Source organism: Salmo salar, chromosome ssa01 (genome assembly GCF_905237065.1).
Source record: "Salmo salar chromosome ssa01, Ssal_v3.1, whole genome shotgun sequence".
NCBI lineage: Eukaryota > Metazoa > Chordata > Actinopteri > Salmoniformes > Salmonidae > Salmo > Salmo salar.
Window position 1 is genome coordinate 156034766 of NC_059442.1, and position 23259 is coordinate 156058024.

General features: G+C 43.5%; 1 protein-coding gene across 1 annotated transcript in view; it reads right to left on the minus strand.

The window, feature by feature from the left end:
* loxhd1a (lipoxygenase homology PLAT domains 1a) overlaps nucleotides 1-23259 on the minus strand; it is a 46586-nt gene that overhangs the window by 12394 nt on the left and 10933 nt on the right. Inside the window, exons 4-30 of the mRNA XM_014140204.2 lie at nucleotides 19359-19546; nucleotides 17578-17676; nucleotides 17281-17429; nucleotides 16977-17100; nucleotides 16461-16711; nucleotides 15641-15776; nucleotides 14863-15023; nucleotides 14302-14388; nucleotides 13552-13687; nucleotides 13135-13289; nucleotides 12785-12945; nucleotides 11411-11487; nucleotides 10559-10755; nucleotides 10103-10295; nucleotides 9529-9689; nucleotides 8684-9023; nucleotides 6532-6683; nucleotides 6151-6284; nucleotides 5829-5992; nucleotides 5226-5330; nucleotides 4986-5114; nucleotides 4651-4815; nucleotides 2467-2648; nucleotides 2200-2316; nucleotides 1777-1939; nucleotides 1035-1189; nucleotides 207-416 (exon numbers count right to left, since the gene is read on the minus strand). Of these exons, the coding sequence (XP_013995679.1) occupies nucleotides 207-416; nucleotides 1035-1189; nucleotides 1777-1939; nucleotides 2200-2316; nucleotides 2467-2648; nucleotides 4651-4815; nucleotides 4986-5114; nucleotides 5226-5330; nucleotides 5829-5992; nucleotides 6151-6284; nucleotides 6532-6683; nucleotides 8684-9023; nucleotides 9529-9689; nucleotides 10103-10295; nucleotides 10559-10755; nucleotides 11411-11487; nucleotides 12785-12945; nucleotides 13135-13289; nucleotides 13552-13687; nucleotides 14302-14388; nucleotides 14863-15023; nucleotides 15641-15776; nucleotides 16461-16711; nucleotides 16977-17100; nucleotides 17281-17429; nucleotides 17578-17676; nucleotides 19359-19546 (4291 nt within the window). The remainder of the gene's footprint in view (nucleotides 1-206; nucleotides 417-1034; nucleotides 1190-1776; nucleotides 1940-2199; nucleotides 2317-2466; nucleotides 2649-4650; nucleotides 4816-4985; nucleotides 5115-5225; nucleotides 5331-5828; nucleotides 5993-6150; nucleotides 6285-6531; nucleotides 6684-8683; nucleotides 9024-9528; nucleotides 9690-10102; nucleotides 10296-10558; nucleotides 10756-11410; nucleotides 11488-12784; nucleotides 12946-13134; nucleotides 13290-13551; nucleotides 13688-14301; nucleotides 14389-14862; nucleotides 15024-15640; nucleotides 15777-16460; nucleotides 16712-16976; nucleotides 17101-17280; nucleotides 17430-17577; nucleotides 17677-19358; nucleotides 19547-23259) is intronic.

Sequence of the window (23259 nt, forward strand, 5' to 3'; positions counted from 1 at the left end):
ACACACACACACACACACACACACACACACACACACACACACACACACACACACACACACACACACACACACACACACACACACACACACACATGCACACACAAACTGACTGCAGAAGTACAGTTCACATATAAATTGGTGTACACACTGTGGCACACTCGCAAACACAGACACACACCAAGACCAGAAGGCCTTTATAACAGTACCTTGACATAGAACATCCTTTCGATGCGTCTGTCCTCTCTCTTCCTGGACAGCCAGCGCTCACACAGGAACAGGAAGACCTCCTCCGTATCCTCATCAACCACCTCCACCTGGTCCAGGTACCAATCAGCACTCATCATGCTGTTGTCATGGCGAATCTTCATTCTAAACACCTGACCCAGGTCCACTGCCTCAATGGTGAACTTATCCACCTGGAATAGAAGGCAGGGGCTCATACACTGAGTGTACAAAATGTTATGGAGACCTGCTCTTTCCATGACAGACTGAATCAAGGTGAAAGCTATGATCCCTTATTGATGTCGCTTGTTAAATCCACTTCAATCAGTGTAGATGAAGGGGAGGTTAAAGAAGGATTTTTAAGCATTGAGACAATTTTGACATGGATTGTATGTGTGCCATTCAGAGGGTGAATGGGCTAGACAAAATATTTAAGTGCCTTTGAACGGGGGTATGGTAGTAGGTGCTAGGTGCACCGGTTTGTGTCAAGAACTGCAACACTGCTGGGTTTTTCACCCTCAACAGTTTCCTGTATGTATCAAGAATGGTCCAACACCCAAAGGACATTCAGCCAACTTGACACAACTGTGGGAAGCATTGGAGTCAAGGGCAAAAGGAGGGGGGGGTGTTCTTAATGTTTATACACTCAGTGTATACTGCCTTAAAATTATTGTACAATTTTATGCTGTGATGCAAAAGCCAATAAACAGAAAGGCCTAGTCAGGGATACGTAGTCAGGGATACGTAGTCAGCGATATGTAGTCAAGGATACATAGTTAGGGATACGGTGATGTCTGTATTCTGTCTCTTACCGCTCCTCTCTCAAACTTGTTGCCGTTGGTCTCAGACTTGCTGAGTTTGCGCTCGCCAGTGTCTCCCAGGTCTCCGTAGATGGTCAGGAAGACATTGGCATCGGTGCCTGCGTCGTAAACATCGCCCGTCATCACAGACACTTTGTAAGTGTGAGCTACGGGCAGAGATGGGCACAGATAACAGTTAAGAATACGCAGATAGACAACCCACAGATGGAAGGCATAACAATGGACTGAAGTGTTCAAATGGGAACAAATTGCCGACACTCTGCGTGACTGCAGCGGAGAAAGAGACCAATTTAAGCAGAAAACTGCCTCATTATTTACTTGGCAGACAAAGAGTCTGACAAACAAAGAGTTGCATTCTGCTGTAATGGCCAGCTTCCAGTGTGTACGTGTGCGTGTGTGTACTCTCCACTGAATCTTCCACCTCAGTGTGTGTGTGTGTGTGTGTGTGTGTGTGTGTGTGTGTGTGTGTGTGTGTGTGTGTGTGTGTGTGTGTGTGTGTGTGTGTGTGTGTGTGTGTGTGTGTGTGTGTGTGTGTGTGTGTGTGTGTGTTTGCACCAGCTGGTGTGTCTATGAGGGCGTGTGTGCTTAGGCCGAAATGTGTGTGTGTGTGTGTGTGTGTGTGTGTGTGTGTGTGTGTGTGTGTGTGTGTGTGTGTGTGTGTGTGTGTGTGTGTGTGTGTGTGTGTGTGTGTGTGTGTGTTAGCATGGGTTTGCATGCGTCTGTGTGTACGTACTCTCCAGTGCATCTTCCACCTCAACCTCGCTGACTTTCAGGGTACCATCTCGTAGTAGTTTCTCCGTTATGATGTCAGAAGGTACTAACTCTCTCACTGTTTCTCCGTCATCCTCTGACTTGGCCAGCCAGCGCTCACATGGGAAGATAATGGTCTCCGACCCCTAGAGAAAGCCAGAGCAGCAGTGTGTGACTGAATACACTCCAGGTCTCTCCGAGAGGAGAAGAGCACCACCTTGTGACTAAAAATGGTATTATTTTGATATATAATATTGAAGACTGGTGTAGTTTTACTCTGCCCCTAGACACTGGTCTTAGATCAGTTATTTGGAAATTTGACCTAATGGTTGAGGTTAGGATTTGGGGAGGGTAAGCTGATTATAGATCTGTAACTGAGTAACAGAGTAGCCTTTCTCCTGTGTACCTTCCCCTTCCTCAGCAGTCGTCTGATCTCCACTCTGTCCAGGTGCCAGCCTCCGTTTAGCCCTCTGTTGTCATGACCAATGCGAATCTTCTCTATGACATCACCCACGTCCTCCAACTCCACAGTGTTACAGAAACATCACCCTCAACATCATCATCATCATCATCATGAGGAACATTCTCATCGTCCTCATTCCACAATAATATTTTCCCTACACAGCTGTCTGCTCTTTACATTGTCTTATGGGTGACTACTGTCTGGTCGTACCTCAACGATGAACATGTCCTCAGCTCCCCTCTCAAAGTACATGGTCCTCTCCCTCTTGTTGACACAGAGAGACCTCTGCTGGGTGCACACCCCGTCTCGGCCGTAGAGCACGATGAACACATCTGCGTCTGTACCCGCTGCAAACAGGTCACTGGTGAACGTCTTGATCTCATAGGGCACAACTGTGACAGAGGGAAACAAGGCTTAGGGAAAAAATATCGATCCAGTTACATATCGCAATATCAATTTGTAAAAAAATATATACTGTATATACACAGTATATATATATATCAAAAGTTTGGACACACCTACTCATTCCAGGGTTTTTCTTTATTTTTACAATTTTCTACATTGTAGAATAATAGTGAAGACATCAAAACTATGAAATAACACATATGGAATCATGTAGTAACCAAAAACGTGTTAAACAAATCAAAACACATTTTACATTTGAGAATTTTCAAAGTAGCCACCCTTTGCCTTGATGACAGCTTTGCACACTCTTGGCATTCTCTCAACCAGCTTCATGAGGTAGTCACCTGGAATGCATTTCAATTAACAGGTGTGTCTTGTTCAAAGTACATTTGTGGAATTTCTTTCCTTCTTAATGCGTTTGAGCCAATCAGTTGTGTTGTGACAAGATAGGCATGGTAAAAGACCAAGTCCATATTATGTCAAGATCAGCTTAAATAAGCAAAAAGAAACAACAGTCCATCATTACTTTAAGCCATGAAGGTCAGTCAATTCAGAAAATGTCAAGAACTTTGACAGTTTCTTAAAGTGCAGTCGCAAAAAAAACATCAAGCGCTATAATGAAACTGGCTCTCATGAGGACCGCCACAGGAAAGGAAGACTCAGAGTTATCTCTGCTGCAGAGGATAAGTTCATTAGAGTTAACTGCACCTTAGATTTCAGCCCAAATAAATGCTTCACAGAGTTCAAGTAACAGACACATCTCAACATCAACTGTTCAGAGGAGACTGCATGAATCAGGCCTTCATGGTTGAATTGCTGCAAAGAAACCACTACTAAAGGACACCAAGAAGAAAAGACTTGCTTGGGCCAAGAAACATGAGCAATGGACATTAGACCGGTGGAAATCGGTCCTTTGGTCTGATGAGTCCAAATTTGAGATTTTTGGTTCCAACCACCGTGTCTTTGTGAGACGCAGAGTAGGTGAACGGATGATCTCCGCATGTGTGGTTCCCACCGTGAAGCAGGGTGGAGGATGTGTGATGGTGTGGGGGTGCTTAACCAGCATGGCTACCACAGCATTCTGCAGCGATGCGCCATCCCATCTGGGTTGCGCTTAGCACATTTGTTTTTCAACAGGACAATGACCCACATCTCCAGGCTGTGTAAGGGCTATTTGACCAAGAAGGAGAATGATGGAGTGCGGCATCAGATGACCTGGCCTCCACAATCACCGGACCTCAACCCAATTGAGATGGTTTGGGATGAGTTGGACCGCAGAGTGAAGGAAAAGCATCCAACAAGTCCTCAGCATATGTGGGAACTCCTTCAAGACTGTTGGAAAAGCATTCCAGATGAAGCTGGTTGAGAGAATGCCAAGAGTTTCCAAAGCTGTCATCAAGGCAAAGGGTGGCTACTTTTGATGTCTTCACTATTGTTGTACAATGTAGAAAATAGTAAAAATAAAGAAAAACCCTTGAATGAGTAGGTGTGTCCAAACTTTTGAACGGTAGTGTATATATATTATATTATTATTATTATTTTTGGTTCCTGTGGGTAGCTTGTTCTCCATCTTCTTTTTAAATGCTGTGCCAACATGTTTTCAGCACTTTTATTTCCCTGACTGATCAAAACTAATTTTGTCATGCTCTCTCTTGTCTCTCTGTAGCAGACAATCACAGTAAATCGCAATATCGAATCACAATATATATAGAATCGTGAGAATGGCATACATATTGTATTGGCATCTAAGTGTCGGGATAATATTGTATTGTGAGGTCCGTGGCAATTCCCAGCCCTATATGGCATGGTATGGTAGTATAGGGTCCTGTACGATATGGGTTATCTAAAATAAGTACAGGGTGCATTAGGCTGGCTCTTGGTATGCCAGGTATGGCCTTATATGGTTTGATATAGGATAGTAACACTGTGTAGAGTAGTGGTATGCTAGTCGGCTATAACGTGGGATATCTAAGTATGGTTGGTTCTTACATGGTGTGTAGAGCTCAGTCTGGAGGTCTGCAGGGAAGAGGTCCCTGACGATGGCCCCGTCGTCCTCTCCCTTATCCAGCCAGCGACCACAGGGGAACCTCAGCCTCTGGCCCAGGGAGGGGGCATTCACCTCTACCCAGTCCAGGAACCAGCCTGATGCTGCCCCTGTATAGGCATAATACATTATCACTGGACGTGTGTGTGTGTGTGTGTGTGTGTGTGTGTGTGTGTGTGTGTGTGTGTGTGTGTGTGTGTGTGTGTGTGTGTGTGTGTGTGTGTGTGTGTGCATAATATGTGTAATCACATATCAATATATATATATGAGCTTGTTTAACCTGAGTTGTCATGCCCGATTTGTATTTTCTTCAGTGTTCCAATATCCACAGCTTCCACTGTAAACTCATCAATCATGGCCTGCTCAAACTTATTCTTATGTAACTTGGATGCTTTCAGCATTATGATGCCTGTGAAAACACACAGCAGTAAATATCATAGTTAGTAGGATATGCAAATACACACGCTCTAGGACACAAACATGTATATCACCTATCTCAGTGTCTGTGAAGCATCGTTACCTGTATCATCCTTCACGCCGTACAGGATGGCGAACACGTTGGCATCAGTGCCCGCATACTTCTTGTCTCCAGTCTTTACCCTCATTGTGAAGGTGGTGGACATGGCTGACAGACACATCAACCAAATCAGATGACAATGTATTCATGATAATGCATTGTTATTATTCAGTCAAATCTAATGTTATATTGTATAACTAGTGATCAACAACACCTAGAGGTTAGCATGTGTTGTTTCCCAGAGGGAATAGAACATTAATACTTTTGTATTTATTAAGGATCCCCATTAACTGCTGACTTGGTGGCAGCTACTCTTCCTGGGGTCCAGCAACATTAAGGCAGTTATATACAATTTATAATAATACAGGACATTACATTTCATAACACTTTCACAACACATTAAGTGTGTGCCCTCTGGCCACTACTCTACTACCACATATTTACAATAGAACATCCATGTGTACGTGTGTGCAGAGTACATGTCTTATCATGTGTGTGTAAGCGTACAGCACAACATACAAAAATAACTGTTCTGAAAATAACGGGAGCAAATTCAACACAAGAGCAAGCAACTAGCAATTAGCCTCCATTGTGTCTGTGTCTCACCCTTCTGCTCCAGGCCGAGTGTTGCACTGGAGTTTTCCTCGTCATCATCATCATCATCATCCTCACCCTTCTTCATAAAGGCCTCGTCCACAGGGACCAGCTCCCTGGCAATCTGTCCGTCATCTTCATCAATGGCCAGCCACCGTTTACATGGGAAGTAGTACCTAGAACACTACCGGGTCAGGTTTCTAGACTGTCTGTCTGTCTGTCTGTCTGTCTGTCTGTCTGTCTGTCTGTCTGTCTGTCTGTCTGTCTGTCTGTGACATGATAATAACCGATGTATACTAATATTATTGTGTAATCCTGTGCCCCCCCCCCTTACGTGGTGTCGTCTTTGTTGTCTACTATCTCCACCCTGTCCAGGAACCAGGCCGCATTAGGCTGGCTGTTATCGTGACGAATCCTCAGCTTCTTCAGAATGCCCAGATCGATGGCCTGCATGGAGAACACGTCCTCCTGAACCCCGCAGTAAAACCATGGGGAAATTCAGAGGTCAAAGGCATGACTAAAAGGTTAATAAAAGGTTCCTGTAGCCTGGAACATCTTTTTCAATGATCAATAGTTGTTCAATGCTTTAATTTATTGAATCAGGCACAAAGGTCAGAGGTCAAACAGCTAGGTCAATGGGAGAGAAGTCGTAGTTCAAGAGCCACCCGGATATTATTGACATCATCATCATCATATTGGCAGATTGCTTCCTCACCTGCCCCTTCTCAAATTTGTTGAGGTTGTTGGACTTTCTTAGTTTCCGCTCGCCCGTGTCACCGATCTCTCCGTAGATGTTGATGTACACGTTGGCATCGGTTCCGGCTCCCCACATAGGGCCAGTAAACACATGGACCTCATAGGAGTTCTCTGTGGATCATCCAGATTCACATAGTCACACATTACATAATCCATGACCATACAATAATTACAACTATTCACTCCCCTCCAGCCTCCTATCAATAATTGGCTTCGTCCTTAACACACCAGATATAACTGATCTTGGTTCATATTGAAGTCAATCAGGTGTGTTAAGTGCTGTGTGGAACAAAATCATGAACACACTGCGGCCCCCCAGGACCAGACCCTGTGCTCTACCTCCACCCCCGCCACCCCCCCTTCCCCAATACAAGTGTAAATAATGGACTATAAATTGTGCCTTCCTGTATTATAATTATGCTAAAATGTTTATTCTATTCTACTGAGCCATTTACTATATGTTCATATTCATATATACTGCTCAAAAAAATAAAGGGAACACTTAAACAACACAATGTAACTCCAAGTCAGTCACACTTCTGTGAAATCAAACTGTCCACTTAGGAAGCAACACTGATTGACAATACATTTCACATGCTGTTGTGCAAATGGAATAGACAACAGGTGGAAATTATAGGCAATTAGCAAGACACCCCCAATAAAGGAGTGGTTCTGCAGGTGGTAACCACAGACCACTTCTCAGTTCCAATGCTTCCTGGCTGATGTTTTGGTCACTTTTGAATGCTGGCGGTGCTTTCACTCTAGTGGTAGCATGAGACGGAGTCTACAACCCACACAAGTGGCTCAGGTAGTGCAGCTCATCCAGGATGGCACATCAATGCGAGCTGTGGCAAGAAGGTTTGCTGTGTCTGTCAGCGTAGTGTCCAGAGCATGGAGGCGCTACCAGGAGACAGGCCAGTACATCAGGAGACGTGGAGGAGGCCGTAGGAGGGCAACAACCCAGCAGCAGGACCGCTACCTCCGCCTTTGTGCAAGGAGGAGCACTGCCAGAGCCCTGCAAAATTACCTCCAGCAGGCCACAAATGTGCATGTGTCTGCTCAAACGGTCAGAAACAGACTCCATGAGGGTGGTATGATGGCCCAACGTCCACAGGTGGGGGTTGTGCTTACAGCCCAACACCGTGCAGGATGTTTGGCATTTGCCAGAGAACACCAAGATTGGCAAATTCGCCACTGGCGCCCTGTGCTCTTCACAGATGAAAGCAGGTTCACACTGAGCACATGTGACATCTGCCTGCAACATCCTCCAGCATGACCGGTTTGGCGGTGGGTCAGTCATGGTGTGGGGTGGCATTTCTTTGGGGGGCCGCACAGCCCTCCATGTGCTCGCCAGAGGTAGCCTGACTGCCATTAGGTACCGAGATGAGATCCTCAGACCCCTTGTGAGACCATATGCTGGTGCGGTTGGCCCTGGGTTCCTCCTAATGCAAGACAATGCTAGACCTCATGTGGCTGGAGTGTGTCAGCAGTTCCTGCAAGAGGAAGACATTGATGCTATGGACTGGCCCGCCCGTTCCCCAGACCTGAATCCAATTGAGCACATCTGGGACATCATGTCTCGCTCCATCCACCAATGCCACGTTGCACCACAGACTGTCCAGGAGTTGGCGGATGCTTTAGTCCAGGTCTGGGAGGAGATCCCTCAGGAGACCATCCGCCACCTCATCAGGAGCATGCCCAGGCGTTGTAGGGAGGTCATACAGGCACGTGGAGGATTTTGACTTGTTTTATGGACATCACATCAAAGTAGGATCAGCCTGTAGTGTGGTTTTCCACTTTAATTTTGAGTGTGACTCCAAATCCAGACCTCCATGGGTTGATAAATTGGATTTCCATTGATTATTTTTGTGTGATTTTGTTGTCAGCACATTCAACTATGTAAAGATAAAAGTATTTAATAAGATTATTTCATTCATTCAGATCTAGGATGTGTTATTTTAGTGTTCCCTTTATTTTTTTGAGCAGTGTATTTAATTTATTATTGTTGTTGCATTTTCAAGAAGGAACCTGCAAGTAAGAATTTGGTTGGACAATGTATACCATGCGTATCCCGTACATAGGACTAATAAAACTGGAAACCTGAAGCCTACCCTCCAGGTCTCCGGGGTCCTCGGGAAGGAGCTCCACCACAATCTCCCCGTCCTCCTCGTCGCGGGCCAGCCAGCGATGACAGGGGAACGTCACGCTCTCTACCACCTCCTGGAGCTCCGTCACGTACTCCTCCTCCTCATCCTCCTCTTTCTTCTTCTTTTTATTCTTCTTCTTGTCCTTCTTGTCATCCTTCGGTTTCTCCTTCACCACTTCCCTCTGTACCATGGCCATAGTGAGCCGCTTGATGTCCACCGTCTCAAGGAACCACCCGTCGCCCACGCCTGAACCATCATGCCCGATGCGGATTTTGAACAATTTGCCCACGTTCAGCGCCTCGATCTGGGGGTTGAGAGACAGGAAGACAGGTCAATGGTGATTCTTTTTTATTTAATTTAATTTATTAGGATCCCCATTAGCCGACACCAATGGCGATAGCTAGTCTTACTGGGGTCTGATATATAACGAAAAAGACATTAGAGACAAAATAATTTACAATTTCAATACATTTAAAAAATATGAACATGTAGTGTGTGTGTACATCTATCAGCACTTTGCAGGACTTGACCATAAGACAGGACAATAATCAAGATAAGATCAAACTAGAGCCTGCAGGACTTGCTTTGTGGAGTGTGATGTCAAAAAAAAGCAGAGCATCTCTTTATTACAGACAGATCTCTCATCATCAACTCTACTCCACAACATGGCAGAATTACTGATTTCATGGAATCCATCCAATTCACAAAGGGAAAATAATTTCCTTCCCACAATTTGAACCCAATCAATGTGTAGTCAGTAGACTACTATTACTGGTTCACTGACTGTATCTGAACAAGGTGATCCAGACCTTATAGATCTCTGTGGTCCCGCGCTCAAAGTTGTTGGAGCGGCTCTTGAGGCTGATGAGCTCGGTCTTGCCCTCCTCTCCGTAGATCTGGCAGAACACATTGGCGTTGGTGCCACCATTGCGCATGTTCCCCGTGACCACTGTGACCTCGTAGTTAATCACTACAAACCAGAGGGCAGAGCAACATGTCACTAACCAATTAAACCATGGCAGGATGATGGAGAGTGGGGACTAATGCACCACAATCCATCATAATCACTAAGTAGGCCATCAGCGCTTATTACTGGACAGAACTGTTTTCATCTAGTCACGTCATCTGATTACAGGTTGTTTCAGTGATAATATACGTTTTCTATCATTTTGAGTGTTCCTGTACTTTTTCATTGGGTTTTCTTGTGACAACTCTGGTAGCTACATTGTGTGTACAAATGCCCCAGAGTGTATTTGAAAGCTCTGGTATATTACACAGTGTGTATAAATATGACACTGTAAATATATGTATTCTCTGGCACAGTATGTACTGTATAATACATGCATTGTCTCAGAGTATCCAATCTAGTAAATTGTCTGTTACGTTTCTCGATGTCCAGGGTCTCGCTGGGATAGATCTCCACCTCCACCTTGCCGTCAGCCTCATCCTTACAGAGCCAGCGATGGCTGGGGAACTGGTACTGCTTCCCATGGACCGGAACAATGATCTGGACACTGTCCAGGAACCAACCAGCACGCAGACCCTCATTAGTGTGGCCTATCAGCAGACGGTGGATCTACAGAGATAGAAACCAGGAAGTAAGAATCAGGATGGATGGTCATTTAGCAGATGTTTTTATCCAGTTAACATGGTCCGTATGAGATCCATGTAGGAATCAAAACCACAACTGATGTTTAATAAAGCACCATACAACTCCAAGAAACTGAGACATACACTATAATTACCTACTGTTGGGATGAGTTGTTTAAATGAGACAACTATAATCTAGGTTTCTAGGTTTCTGATCATGTATTCTATAAAACATAAAAAATGACACACTTGTCCGATGTCATAGGTCTCGACGGTGAAGATATCAGTTTGGCCCGTCTCATAGTAGTTACTCAGGTCATTGTCCGAGACCACCAGGAGTATCCTCGTGGTGTCGCCCTTCTCTCCGTACAACTTAACAAACACCTTGGAGTCCGAGCTGGCCCCGTTAATGTTGCCTGTCTTCACCGAGATATGGTAGTTGACATCTTAAAAGACATATGAGGCATGGGTTTTTCCTCTTGTAGACACACACTCAACTTTAAATGGGGCCTTGAGCTTTTCATGTTTATGTTCAGATTATTTATTTCTTACTGTATATTCACACTAGCTACAGTATGTGAACATCTGTAGTATAATGTTTCGCCTACAGATACGCTGTCTTAATTTGACCAGTTTCTCACAGCAAGAAATTTATGCAGGAAATGTGAATTATTAGCTGATTTATAATTAATGGACATTTTTGTAAGGGTTGATATTTTATTTGTTAGGATAAATCAAGTCTGACATTTTAAAGTGGAAATTACAAACTTGACAAGCCTTTTTAAACCTCGGTACACTACAATTTGCATTTGCTGCTGTGCAGGAAAATTCTCTGTGACAACAGAGTGATCAAATTAGGACAGAACACCTGTACTTGACGTCTTTTGAAACATATCAAGTATCTTTCGTTTGTTAGTTTGTCCAGACTGCTGAATCTGTGTGATTAATGACCGTTGTGGGGGGGCTACTCGACAAGCCATTTTGTTTTTTTCCCCCCCTCCTGCACATAATGTTATTGTTTTTTTCACTCTGTACAAACTGTCTTTCTATTTGTGCAAATAAACTAAACTAAAGTGTTTGTCTGTTTCATGGTTGACTCACTGTGGAGACGCAGACCATCTCCTGCTGGCACTAACTCACGAACAATCTGTCCATCGTCCTCATTCCGGTCCAACCACCTGGCATAAAATACACCCAAAAGGAGATACTCCATTTGAATCAACCGCACCTCTACAAGGCACAGGTATACAACCTAAAACACTTTCACTCAACATTTCTTAATGTATAGCCTAGAGGTTGAAAGAGGAAAGTGTTACGGTGTAACAGGGCACCCCAGACTTGTGGTTTAGCTCCAGTTACTGGAGGGAGAGAGACCTGGCTGGCCACAGTGTGTTTAGTCCCTATTTGTAATGGGATGCTGGTCCATCAGCTGGCTAACTGGTTAAGCGAGGCAATTGGAGAACTGCCAATAGAGACAGACTGGGCGTGGCCAGGCCGGATGACTGTCTTCCCTGAGCCTGTATGGCTGGAAGTGAAACGCTGTGTGATTGGATGTTTGGTGCTTTAGTTGTTACTTGTGATGGGAGTGAGTGATTAGATTAATTTCATTATCAAGGAAAAAGTCTATGAAGGTGCTTCCCTGTGCACTACAAGCCCATGAAGGTGCTTCCCTGTGCACTACAAGCCCATGAAGGTGCTTCCCTGTGCACTACAAGCCCATGAAGGCGCTTCCCTGTGCACTACAAGTCCATGAAGGTGCTTCCCTGTGCACTACAAGCCCATGAAGGTGCTTCCCTGTGCACTACAAGCCCATGAAGGTGCTTCACTGTGCACTACAAGCCAATGAAGGTGCTTCCCTGTGCACTACAAGTCCATGAAGGTGCTTCCCTGTGCACTACAAGTCCATGAAGGTGCTTCCCTGTGCACTACAAGTCTATGAAGGTGCTTCCCTGTGCACTACAAGCCCATGAAGGTGCTTCCCTGTGCACTACAAGCCCATGAAGGTGCTTCCCTGTGCACTACAAGCCCATGAAGGTGCTTCCCTGTGCACTACAAGCCCATGAAGGTGCTTCCCTGTGCACTACAAGCCTATGAAGGTGCTTCCCTGTGCACTACAAGCCCATGAAGGGACATCCCATGAAAGTAATTTCCCAAACTCTCAGTAAACTGATGGAATTTTCATTTCAGTAAATTGGTTACATTCTCGTTTTACATTATAGTCACCAAGGGCTGGATTCAATCCATAGTGCTGAAGATCAGCGCTGTAGCGTGATTGAAATGGAAATATCATTTCCGATTGACCTGACATATGCAGCATTTACCGTGAACATTGCTTTTAAATTTCTATCCGCTGTAGCGCAGGTCTTCAGCGCAATGCATTGAATGCAGCCCTAAGTTATTTAGTTGGCCATGCTCCCATTATGTTATGAAATATATAATGTGATTGGATGCCACTTGATTGGCTGGTTGACTTGCCTGTTACAGGGGAATTCTATGGCCGCAGACTCTGGTTGGCCCTCCTCCCTGACCAACACCTTATCCAGGAACCAACCGCAGCCTCCACCCCTCCCATCATGGCCAATACGCACCCTGCGCACCTGCCCCAACGACACCGCCTCTATCAGAAACTCATCGGCCTGTGGAGAAATGAGGGAGATAAACCGCTCAAAACCAAGTTAACCCACTGAGCTAAAGTCTAGATATTAGATCTGGGAGCTAACACAAGTCTTCAGGTCTCAGGAAGGGTTACTAATTGCATGAGCATCATTCACGGAACCACCTACACTACATATACACCCAGGTACTCCTGAACCACCCCTACTCACGTTGCCCTTTTCAAACTTGTTGACGTTGTTTTTGCTGAGGAACATGAGTCGATCCCCTGTGTCTCCCAGGTCCCCGATCACATTAAGGAATACGCTGGCATCAGTGCCACCTCCACTCACTCTCCCAGTACAGATGGTGATGCGATACTTCAGCACTGAGAAGTACATAATGTTAACATTCTCTGTGATGATTCTAAACATTCTTAATAGGACAAGAGTATTGATAAGTAGTCATGCAATGTTTGAAGGTATGCGGTTGTCATTCCAGTATGTGGTTTTAGTGTGTGTGTGCAAGTGTTTGTTTGTGTGCAAGTGTGTGTGTGTGTGTGTGTGTGTGTGTGTGTGTGTGTGTGTGTGTGTGTGTGTGTGTGTGTGTGTGTGTACATGCATGTATATGAGAGGATGTGTGGGTCCTACGTAGTAACGGCTCTGGGATGAGAGCTCCGGTGGCGGGCATCTCTCTGACGATCTCATTATCGTCCTCGTTGATGTCCAGCCAGCGGCCACAGTTAAACGAGTACTTCTCCCTTGTCAGAGTCTTCATCACCGTGGCCTGGGGTAAGACACCGACATAACACTTAAATAGGGAACTTAAAAAAACATAGAAATAGTTCTTCCTGACTTTGTGACCTGACCTAATATAACCTGGTTTATTGCCTATAACTAGGGCCCCGAGTTCCAGGTCAGGTCACATGGTAAGATAAAACTCAGACTAGTGTATAATATATCTCAACCACTGCTCTATCAGATACTAGTCTGTACAGATGTAGGATCTTAATTTGATCACCCTGTTGCAGGAGAACCTTCCTGCAATGCAGAAAATATAAAACTTGCAGTGTATTTGAGGTTTGAAAAGGCTTTTGAAGTTTGAACATTTCAGACTTAATTTTCTCTTATGAAACATTTACCAACCCCAACAAAAATGTCCATTCATTATTATCCACATAATAATTCACATGTCCTGTTGCTGCAGGATTATTTTCCTGCTGTAACAAACTGGCTCAAATGAAGATCCTACATCTGTATGCTTTAAGTAGGCTGTAATTTGGGTTGATTTCCATGATTAGATTGTGCTTTGATTCACTTCACTTTCATGATCAGTTTAATTATGTAACTAACAGTATAAAAGGCTATTGTTGACAGATCAAACAGCCCAGTAGATCTCACCCTAGCGAAATGCCAGCCTGCGAAAGGATGTCTCTTTTCGTGCCAGATACGGACCTTCGTCAGTTTTCCAATGTCTGGCATCTCAATCTACAGTGGTCCGACAATTTAAAACTGTTAGTATTGAAGAAAGAATAAATACACACAAAAGACAAAATATATACATTTAAACAACTAAAACACGCATATCACAAAAGTTATAAAATGAATATTAATGAGTCCATACCAAATCTCTGGGCAAAAATGTCCACCCACACCAACACCCAGTTTACAGCGGGCTAACACTGGGGCAGCTACGGCGGGCAGCAGGTAGCCTAGTGGTTAGAGCGTTGGGCTAGAAACCGAAAGGTTGCTAGATCGAATCCCTGAGCTGACAAGGTAAAAATCTGTAGTTCTGTCCCTGAACAAGGCAGTTAACCCATTGTTCCTAGGCTGTCATTATAAATAAGAATGTGTTCTTAACTGAATTGCCTAGTTAAATAAAGCTTAACTAAAAAAAATAAGAATTTTAAACCACTGTGGTGTGCAGAAGATGTATAGTTCTACGGCTGATCCAGGTCTTACCATGAACTTATCCAGCTGAGCCTGCTCAAAGCTGTCTGAGTTGCTCTCCAGTCTCATCTCATCTGACTTGCCCTTCTCACCGTAGATCTGCAGGAAGACCTGGGCGTCCGTCCCTGCCCCCTTCACGTCCGACGTCCAGATCCAGAGTGACCACGGGTACTCTGGGAAGGGATGAGGGGTACGCAGGAAAATTAATCCTATTGTCTATTGCATATCCGTCTGTGTGGTTGTCATTGATGTCAGTGTGGTTTGTAAATGTTGACTGTCAAATTCCTAAATACGGCTAATAAAGTAAAGTGAACTGAACTCGATTGGTCTCTATAGGCCTGATCAAAATATATTACATCCTACCTCCAGCTGAAGAGTTTCTTTAAAATGATGTAAACTCATCTAGAATCATATTTGTGTGTTGCTGTACAATGTCTGAACTGGCCCCTTACAACTACAGATGTAGGGTCTTCGTTTGATCACCCTGTTGCAGAAGAACTTGCAGGAAATGTAGAATTTTGTAGTGTATTTGAGGTTTTAAAAGGCTTCTGAAGTTTGTAATTTCCACTTTGAAATTTCAGACTTGATTTTTCCACACAAAATGTTTTATCAACCCATACAAAAATGTCCATTAATTATATTCCACATAATAATTCACATTTCCTGTTGCTGCAGGATTATTTTCCTGCTGAAGCAAACTGGCTCAAATTAAGATCCTACATCTGTTTAACCAACTGTAGGCCTATGTGTGTTACAGTAGACGTGTATGTAGAATGGATAGGTCACCCACTCTTAAGTTTCTTCTGCCTGAGGGACACCATCTCGTACAGCTCCCTCTCAATCAGTCCGTCCCCCTCGTCCTCATCCAGCCACTTGCAACAGGGAAACGTCTGCTCAATCCCTGTGAAGGGACAGTACACTGTCACCTGGGCGGAAACACAGAGAGAGAGAAAGACGTTAGAACATAGAAACACACACCAGTAGATAAGAGGTACATGTAGATGATGAAACGTGCAATATTGCAACATGAAAAGAAGACAACAACAACCTCAACAACAACATCAACAACAATAACACCATCAACAACAACAACATCAACAACAATCTCAACAACAAAATCAACAACAACAACAACAATAACAACAACATAAACAACATCAACAACAACATAAACAACATCAACAACAATAACACCATCAACAACAACAACATCAACAACAATCTCAACAACATCAACAACAACAACAACAATAACAACAACATAAACAACATCAACAACAACATAAACAACATCAACAACAATAACAACAATATCAGCAACAATAACACCATCAATAACAACATCAACAACAACCTCAACAACATCAATCTCAACAACATCAACAACAACCTCAACCACAAAAACATCAACAACAACATCAACAACATCAACAACATCAACAACAACATCAACAACATCAACATCAAGAACCTCAACAACAACAACCTCAACAACCTCAACAACAGCAACAACATCAACAACAACCACAATAACAACATGAACAACATCAACATCAACAACCTCAACATCAACAACAACCTCAACATCAACAACACAGATGAGACGGAACCTTTTCGCAGTACCAGCCGGCCCCAACAGCTCCGTTGTCATGTCCGATGGTGACCCTGCTGAGTGGGCTGAGCAGCGCAGCAATCTCCACGTTGAAGATATCGATGAGCCCCCGCTCGAATGCCCCACCCTCCAGGAACACCTTGCCACTGTTCTTCAGGCCCTTGGTGCCGTGCATGATGATGTGGATCTTAGAGTTGGTGCCACCACCTCTCACGTTGCCCGTCATCACCTGGACGTTGTACACCACCGCTTTGGCGATCCAGTAATACAGAGTGGTTAGGTTATAGGTCATTCAAAGGATTATATTATAAAAGCCATCATAACTAAGACCATGTGACCTGACCATAAAAAACTCAGGTCACTAAAGTGAACTGGCTCTAAACATACAATCTGATTTATGTATCTGATACAGAATACAATATTGGAACTCAATGTGCTGTCGTTATGATGGTGGGCTCATAGAAATCCTATAATTTATTCATAATTCTATATGTAATTCTATGGGTGGGCTCACCCATGGGCTGTGTTGCTCCCACCAACACATCTCTCTGTATCTTTCCATCTTCTTCGTCCATGGCGAACCAGCGATTCACTGGAAACTCATACACCTCCTTGTTCCCCATGTCATCAATCACCACCTGGAGATAGATAACATGTTGTATGTGTTTGTGTGTCTGTGTGTCTGTGTGTGTGTGTGTGTGTGTGTGTGTGTGTGTGTGTGTGTGTGTGTGTGTGTGTGTGTGTGTGTGTGTGTGTGTGTGTGTGTGTGTGCGTGCGTGCGTGCGTGCGTGCGTGCGTGTGTGTGTGTGTGTGTGTACCTTATCCAGACACCATCCAGCTGATGAGCCCCGGTTGTTGTGGCCAATGGTGATTTTCTTTAGCCTTCCCAGGTTTGGTGTTTCAATAGTAAACTTGTCCTCCGTGCCTCGCTCAAAATTATCTTTGTCACTGTCCAGCCGTCTCTCCCCTTTAATTATATAGAAAGAAACCGTATTGTGATATAGAATTAAATCAAAGCGCTAATGACAGAGCTGGTATTCTCACTGCTAATAAGTCAGGAAAGAGCTATATCTTCAGTTCGACCAGTTAAGCTACATGAAGACTCTAAATCTCACCTGTATCTCCATGCTCTCCAAAGATATTCAGGAAGACGTCAGCATCAGTCCCGCTGCCCTTCTCGGCAGAAGTGAACACACTCACTATGTACTTATTCACTGTAAAATGACCAAATATCAAACAGCATAGCATATTTATGAACTCAGTGATATTGTACTGTATGTATGTGTTCTCATGAATATCTGAAAGTGAACCGGTTATGTCATGATATTTCACATAGACACTGCCATCATGGTACCTTTCAAGTTATGCGACCATTGTCACTGAAACCATAAATTTGACTGTAACCTCTCAGTTCTAACCGTAACCTCTCAGTTCTAACCGTAACCGCTCAGTTCTAACCGTAACCGCTCAGTTCTAACCGTAACCGCTCAGTTCTAACCGTAACCGCTCAGTTCTAACCGTAACCTCTCAGTTCGAACCGTAACCTCTCAGTTCTAACCGTAACCTCTCAGTTTTAACCGTAACCTCTCAGTTTTAACCGTAACCTCTCAGTTCTAACCGTAACCTCTCAGTTCTAACCGTAACCTCTCAGTTTTAACCGTAACCTCTCAGTTCTAACCGTAACCTCTCAGTTTTAACCGTAACCTTTCAGTTCTAATTGTAACTTTTCTCTGTTCACATTTCTAGTCACATGCCTCGTGATTCTGTTTGTCTCCTCCTTCTTTCTCACAATAGACCATAGTTCCTCTAATCCTCAATGAGCCAGTTTCCAGGTTAAATATGCATATACTGTGTGTGTGTGTGTGTGTGTGTGTGTGTGTGTGTGTGTGTGTGTGTGTGTGTGTGTGTGTGTGTGTGTGTGTGTGTGTGTGTGTGTGTGTGTGTGTGTGTGTGTACAGTAAGGGTGTTCTCATGCCAGCTGTCTGGTTTTGAATCACTGGTCTCCTTGAATAGACTTGAAAAGTAGGCACGAGCAGAGGCATGATCTGTGTCCCCTACCATGGTGACATTTGGCCCCAAGAGACATGCACCCTGCATCCTACTCTCTCTCTCCGTCTCTGTCTAATAAGGAGTTGTAAGGTGAAGGTCACATGGTAACAAGAGGACTACAATGCTTACCAGCCGATTAGGCTCCATGAGGCATCTTACACACAAGTAACAGTAGGCAGAGTAACTTACCTAACTTGGTTTACGCTTAAGAACATGAAGTGTGGGTTAATTAAGCAATAAGCCACGAGGGGGTATGGGATATGGCCAATATACCATGGCTAAGGGCTGTTCTAATGCACGACGCAACGCAGAGTGCCTGGATACAACACGTTGCCATGGTATATTGGCCACATGTCACAAACCCCCAAGGTGCCTTATTGCTATTATAAACTGTTTACCAATGTAATGTGAGCAGTAAAAATAACTGTTTTGTCATACCCGTGGTATACGGTCTGATATACCATGACTGTCAGCCAATCAGCATTCAGGGCTCAAACCACCCAGTTTAGAACTACAATTATAAACTGGGTGGTTCGATGGCTAAGGGCTGTGTCCAGGCACTCTGCGTTGTGTTATTCATAAGAACAGCCCTTAGCCGTGGTATATTGGCTATATACCACAAGATACAGCATATACAATGCTGCTCCTAAATTATATGACAATGTTCTAGGTTTTCCTTTACATCATATACTGCATGCACTGTAGAGTGTATTCCGCGCAATAGTTATGCAGTGGACAGTATGAACTGTAGAGTACAGCCTTGTGCAGTGTAGCCTACACATCTTCTATGTGGATTTAACCTGTATAGCATACTGTGTGTAAAGGTAAGCGCTCCAGAGTAACCTACGTTTGGGGACATCCATGGGGTTGAGGCTGCCCAGCAGGTCTCTGACATACAGGCCATCCCCCTCCTCACGGCTCAGCCAGTTGTTGCAGGCGAAGTAGAACCGCAGGTGTGGACGGTTCATGTCGGTCACCACGACCCGGTCTAGGAACCAGCTGGCGTTCAAGCCACCTGTGTTGTCATGTTCAATCCTAGGGACACAATGACAGTCAGGTACTGGAGGAAACGTCTCCTCATTTGACAATTAGTCAAATTTCCACCCACTCTGACCATAGCGTGAAAACGCAATTTGGTGATGAAATTTCACTTCCTTATGTTATAAAATACATTTTACCAAGACACATATGATTATTCATGTTCTGAATCATTTAAGAAATGTATTTCTCTAACATTTAATTAACAGTGTATCCAAAAAGTCTGATTTTGTGACCTAAAACATCTGATAACATGCACCAACAGAGCAGTGCAGCTTTCTCACAGCAACTCTGAGGATTTTACATGTTGTGGTGGTCATCTACAAAGTTGTTTCCGTGGGTCTCAAAAAGATAAATTAACATGATATGAGCTGAATTAAATGTAAAAGGCTTTGAAAATAAAAAAGCTTGCAGTACGCTCAGTGCTCAGTTTACATTTCAAAGAGATACACTTGTTTTTTTGCGATAAATGTTCCAAAAAATTACAGGGATTTCGCATTACAATGAAAAGCGTATACTAAAATATGACAATAGTACTACATGTCATGTCTCAAAATGTATATCTTACCTCTATGTTGTTTTATGTCCTGCGGATTCGAGAAGAAAGATGACGAGTTCAAAGTGAGCCTGTCAAGTAACGTTAGTTAATTCTATCCCAGCATCCTTCCTAGATGACAAGATGATGTGCATTTTTTCATATTTAGTCACCCTGTGCATAGACGTCAGTTCAACATCTAGTTTTGATTTACGTATGGTTGATTTGTCAAATAACGTGAATTCAACATGAAATCAACAAAACATTTCACCATGATGCCATTGGATTTAGGTTAAAAGTTGGATGAATAAATATGAAATTCCCTTACATTGATGACTTTTTGCAAATCCAGTCAGTTTTCCACATTGAGTTGAGATTCAACATCATCACAGTGATTTATTTTGTTGAAATGATGTGGAAACAATTTTGATTCAACCAGTTTTTGGCCTATTTGGTCATTTTGGCAATCCTACAAGTGTAAAAACTCCAATAACTTTTGAACGGATTATGAAAAAGACATGAGGGTTGGACCATTGGTTTTCTTAGAGGAGTATTGGACACCCAACAATTAGCCATCTGATACTCTAACTCATTCTATAGGATACACAACACTGTTAAACAAAAACAATTGATAATATAATATTGCAACTACGAGCTACCATGTTTGCAATTAAGCTGCCACCATTTGAAAAGTACTGGGGAAGCACTCCAAAAGAATGTTGGGATGATGGACCTAATGTTTTTTTGCGGAGCATATGCAGGGTACACATTTGCATACCTTTTCAAGACCTTCATAATGTTGCCAGCTTATTGGGAGGCTAGTTTTAAAACACTTTATTTTTACAGAGAAGAACTGCACTGAACTTCCAAAAAAATAACAATAACACTCACTCACTCAACATTGTAGCTAAATTCGGGAATGATAGCCTACTAGCCTAGACTTGAATGACCTTTTAATTTCTTTTCCATATACCGATTTCTGTTGTGGCAAAGAAATCCCCGGGGAAATACGGGGCACTCTGACATTTGTTTCTCACAGAGGTCATATCATGAAAGAACACAAGACGCTGTGGTGTAGGGAGGCTATGCAGGTATACCTATACACACTTTTTTTCAGTGGGCATTGCTTATACTCACTTCTTAATCCCAAGTGATTAGTATCAACGTAGTGTAGTGGTAGGCGGCTGATTGCATATGACAGTAAAATGTGTAGAATATCAGGAAAATAGCTTATACAGTTGAAGTCGGAAGTTTACATACACCGTAGCAAAATACATTTAAACTCAGTTTTTCACAATTCCTGACATTTAATCCTAGTAAAAAGTCCCTGTCTTAGGTCAGTTAGGATCACCACTTTGTTTTAAGAATGTGAAATGTCAGAATAATAGTAGATTTGTTTCAGTTTTTATTTCTTTCATCACATTCCCAGTAGCATTGCCTTTAAATTGTTTAACTTGGGTCAAATGTTTCGGGTAGCCTTCCATAAGCTTCCCACAATAAATTGGGTGAATTTTGGCCCATTCCTCCTGACAGAGCTGGTGTAACTGAGTCAGGTTTGTAGGCTTCCTTGCTCGCACACGCTTTTTCAGTTTTGCCCACAAATTGTCTATGGGATTGAGGTCAGGGCTTTGTGACGACCACTCCAATAACTTGATTTTGTTGTCCTTAAGACATTTTGCCACAACTTTGGAAGTATGCTTGGGGTCATTGTCCATTTGGAAGACCCATTTGCGACCAAGCTTTAACTTCCTGACTGATTTCTTGAGATGTTGCTTCAATATATCCACATAATTTTCCTCCTCATGATGCTATCTATTTTGTGAAGTGCACCTGTCCCTCCTGCAGCAAAGCACCCCCACAACATGAAGCTGCCACCCCCATGCTTCACGGTTGGGATGGTGTTCTTCGGCTTGCAAGCCTTCCCCTTTTTCCTCCCACGATGGTCATAATGGTGGTCATTATGGCCAAAGAGTTCTATTTTTGTTTCATCAGACCAGAGGATATTTCTCCAAAAAGTACAATCTTTGTCCCCATGTGCAGTTGTAAACTGTAGTCTGGTGTTTTTATGGCGGTTTTGGAGCAGTGGCTTCTTCCTTGCTGAGCAGCCTTTCAGGTTATGTCAATATAGGACTTGTTTTACTGTGGATATAGATACTTTTGTACCTGTTTCCTCCAGCATCTTCACAAGGTCTTTTGCTGTTGTTCTGGGATTGATTTGCACTTTTCGCACCAAAGTACGTTCATCTCTATGAGACAGAACACGTCTCCTTCCTGAGCGGTATAACAGCTGGTTGGTCCCATGGCGTTTATACTTGCGTACTATTGTTTGTACAGATTAACGTGGTACCTTCAGGCGTTTGGAAATTGTTCCCAAGGATGAACCAGACTTGTGGAGGTCTACAATTTTTTTCTAAGGTCTTGGCTGATTTCTTAAGATTTTCCCATGATGTCAAGCAAAGAGGCACTGAGTTTGAAGGTAGGCCTTGAAATACATCCACAGGTACACCTCCAATTGACTCAAATTATGTCAATTAGCCTATTGTCATGACGTTGCCCTCTTTGGGTACAGCGAGCACAGTTGACCCCCCTCCCTCTGCACCAGGCCTTTTCTATGCACCATCCCCCGACCTCTATACTTCTGACACCAGGCTCAGTGAGAGCGGTCGTAAATTCCAATGAGAAAATTCTCTCCTCATGGCCACAGTATAGAGAACAAAGGATTCTTCCACCTCACAGAATTGGAGAACCGAACGACATTTATGTTCTGGAGAAGGTATAAAAGATCGGTGAAGAATCCAGCTACGAACTGATCCATTTGGTACAATTTTGTGAAACTCATGAGAGTCAATACGGCCATATTACCATAATAATGTTTATATACTAGCCTCAGCTATGAGACTTACATCTAAATGGTTGTATAAAATTAATGAATAAGGATATAACTGTTTGTGATATTGTGCAATGTGATTTTGGACTGTTAATGAAGGAAACTCCAATTCCCTTTGGAGTCTTAACTAAGTCATCGGCACGCCCCCAGGGACACAGACAGGACCTGGCGTCATGTGACAGCCTTTTCTACGTTCAGTATGTAAACCCCCACCCAGGGTTTCTTTCACTAAGACCAGGCCTCCACTCCATTACGAGTTGGCTAATAGGTTTGACCATGCATCCCTCT